This window comes from Acanthisitta chloris, unplaced genomic scaffold (assembly GCF_000695815.1).
Source record: "Acanthisitta chloris isolate BGI_N310 unplaced genomic scaffold, ASM69581v1 scaffold28355, whole genome shotgun sequence".
Taxonomy (NCBI): Eukaryota; Metazoa; Chordata; class Aves; order Passeriformes; family Acanthisittidae; genus Acanthisitta; species Acanthisitta chloris.
Genome location: NW_008675783.1, coordinates 1 through 3,135, shown reverse-complemented (window position 1 = coordinate 3,135; position 3,135 = coordinate 1). Strand labels below are relative to the sequence as shown.

Here is a 3,135-nt window from a genome sequence, read left to right as displayed (position 1 = left end):
TCAGCAGGAGAGCAGGGTATCCTGGGTAATAGTGATGGACTAATCCAGAAGTAGGTTATTTATTATTCCAGATGGGAAATGGAGCCCTGCATCCTCTACCTTTAATGCCATTCATTATGTAACAAGACTGGACACATTCATGGAATTCTCCTTCTCTGTGACCCAAATAAGTTTGAAATCCCTGTCAACCTCTATTTTTTGTTTGTTTGTTTTTTTCCTTTCTTTCTTTTCAGGTTCACATGGGCACTCACATGTGGAACAGTACTCCTGCAAGACGAGGCAGACGACTTTCTGTAGATGGCCCCATGACATTTCTAGGAGGCAATCCTGTAAAGTTCCCAGAAATGTTTCAGAAGGATTTGGCTGCACGGTCAGGGAATGGAGACCCATCCAGCTTCTGGAACCAGTATGCAGCTGCACTCTCCAATGGCTTGGCCATGAAGACCAATGAGATCTCCGTCATCCAGAACGGCGGCATCCCTCCGGCTCCAGGGGGCCTGGGCAACGGTGGCAGCTCTCCCATCAGTGGCTTGACAGGAAGCCTGGAGAAGCTCCAGAATTCAGAACCCAACGCACCTCTAGCTGGTCTGGAGAAAATGGCGAGCAATGAAAATGGGACAAACTTCCGTTTTACGCGTTTCGTGGAAGACAACAAAGAAATTGTAACAAATTAGAAAAAAAACTCCATAAATAACATTCCTGCAAATAATGCAACCTAGGGTTGCTTTTTTTCAAGCTGCAGGCTACAACATTACAAAGACTTTCTTTTGTACCGTGTTCTACTTCTAGAGTTCTAAGAGAGCTTATTTATTAGTGATTATAACCTTGCTTTGCAAACAAATGCAAGCATTAACTTTGGTCTCCCGTATTTTGAACTAAATACTAATTGACTAGAGTGCTGTAAACTTGCTGTAACATTTATGGCAGTTGCAAGTCTGTTCTGCTAGGTGATCTTATTCTGGCATTAACTTATTTTCTATATCCAGTTTAACATGAACTCTGGTATTGATGCAATGCCTCGGTGATGCATTAGATCTCTAATAAAAATCTGTATATAAATGTACACTTTGATCCTGCTGGAAACTTTATCAGCAAACACATTGTTTAATTTTTCCAAACAGAATTAAGAAAAGGACTGAGAGAATATAGACTGAACAGTGTGGGTCCTTTACACAGCTCAGTTTTTGATTTTTATTATAAAATTAAAACTGCTTTAATTTTTGTAGGTTTAACATTTTTTCCGTTTTGAACTGTTATTTGTATTGTGCTTTTTACTTGAGTCGTCTTAAATGTTAATACATTTCTGTACAGTAATAAGCACGCGGATTATTAGAGAAGATACTGAAGTGTTGTTTTGGTAGTTGAAACTGAGACGTAACATTTTGCCTTGTAGGTATATTCATTCTAGAAAATGTGCTGGACTTTCACAATGCTGCTAAGTATGGCATCTTGAACAACTTCCGTGGACAACTGTAGATGCTCCTGTATATACAATAAGACATCACTTTCATTAAAATGTACATACCTTCCTTACAAGACCAAGCCCTACTCCTTGACCAAGGGAACAAGTATAGTGTTTGTTTATTTTGTATTAGGTATTGGGAGGGGCAGGGGGAACCTTGGACTGTTACATGCACTTTCTCGGAAAGTTGAAAGGAAAAGAGGTCCAGTTTCTTTAACATTTAATACTTACTAACAGCAGAGATACTGTAATTTTACTCGAGTAATCAAATACATTTTTGCAACAGATAAAATTCGCTGTCTCTGTGTTTTTAAAGTGTACCTGTATTTAGTAATCACTTTGTATTATTTAGCCTTTCCCTTGGTTAAAATGAACTGTCCAGGTTGTATGTGTGTGTTTATATTTGTAAGTATGGGTATACATATATGTATTGCATATTAATTGCTAGTATATTTTTTCATACCCCCCTAATAGTGGGAAATTTCTCTTTAACTATTCAACTCCTCCTTCTCATAAAATTGTAGATATTTTGGAATTTTTAATTTCTTTATTAAAAAAAATGCTGCTAGCAAAGACCTTATTGAGCCTAGGTAACTTTCCTTTGAAGGAAATAATTTATTACATTTAAGGCTTGATTTGGTTCAAATGCTTTATATTTGATATTAATTTTATTCTATGAGATTGTATGTTTGTGGCATGCTTACGCTGCTCTATCTGTGTTAAGATGTCCACTTGCAAGCCTCCATATATTATATGGGGTTTATAACTTGATTGTAAAAAAAAAAAAAAAAAAAAGACAAAACCTAATTGCTTTGGCCTTGCACATGATTTGGCTTCCCTTAAGCACCTGCAGTGATCATTAACCTCAATGGGAGTTTGTCAAACAGAATTCAGCCTAATATTTTCACCCAGTAGAGTTCTATCTCTTTACATTATTATTTACAAAAATTATTATTTACAGATTGGCATCCTTCAAATTATGCCTTCAAAAACACCAACAGGCAAACCCAATTTTGTGTTCGTGTGACTAGATAGACAGTTTTTTTACAATTTTGTGTTATGGGATTTTCTTCAGTATCAGTGTGGGGGGAGTTGCTCACCTTTTTAAACAAGAAGTCAAAACTTAGCTCTTCCCCCCACAAGGCTGAGTTGCAAATTGGGCATCAGAGAGGATTTAACGCTGAAGGGCTGGGATGAGAAATACTTTTCTTGAGGACTTCTTCCCCTCTGTATGATTATGAATCCTTAGTGAAGCATTAACGCTGTAGCCTGGATACCTCTTGGACTTCATGTCTTTAGGGCTTTTCCTGTTCCAACGTGCTGATTCACCTGGTACATGATCTGCATTTTTGTTAACATGTAAGTTGTACACTAGAGCCAAGCTGGCTTGTCAATGTGAATATTTAAGAATTTCAAGTCACCTTTTGGTCTCCGGAAAAAAAAAAAAAAAAAAAAAAAGGTAAATTAAAAGGATTTTGATGATTTTATCCACGAGATACTAACTAATTCTCCTTTTAAACCCAGCTGAGATTTGCACAACAGAAAAGCTGCCAGGGATGGGTTAGCAGCCTCCAGCTCTCCGAGAGGGTTTCCTTTCCAAGATTTGAGTTTCATGTGTGCTTTTAACCCCAACCCTCGCAACTACTTCCCACGGGGAAGGTATTTAGGTACCG

General features: G+C 37.7%; 1 protein-coding gene across 1 annotated transcript in view; it reads left to right on the top strand.

Annotated features, from left to right (window-relative positions):
• Positions 1-1,749, top strand: part of SALL1 (spalt-like transcription factor 1) — a 6,003-nt gene extending 4,254 nt beyond the window's left edge. The window contains exon 2 of the mRNA XM_009075897.1: positions 234-1,749. Within this exon, the coding sequence (XP_009074145.1) occupies positions 234-674 (441 nt within the window). The 3' untranslated portion in view covers positions 675-1,749. The remainder of the gene's footprint in view (positions 1-233) is intronic.
• The last annotated feature ends 1,386 nt before the right edge of the window (positions 1,750-3,135 follow it).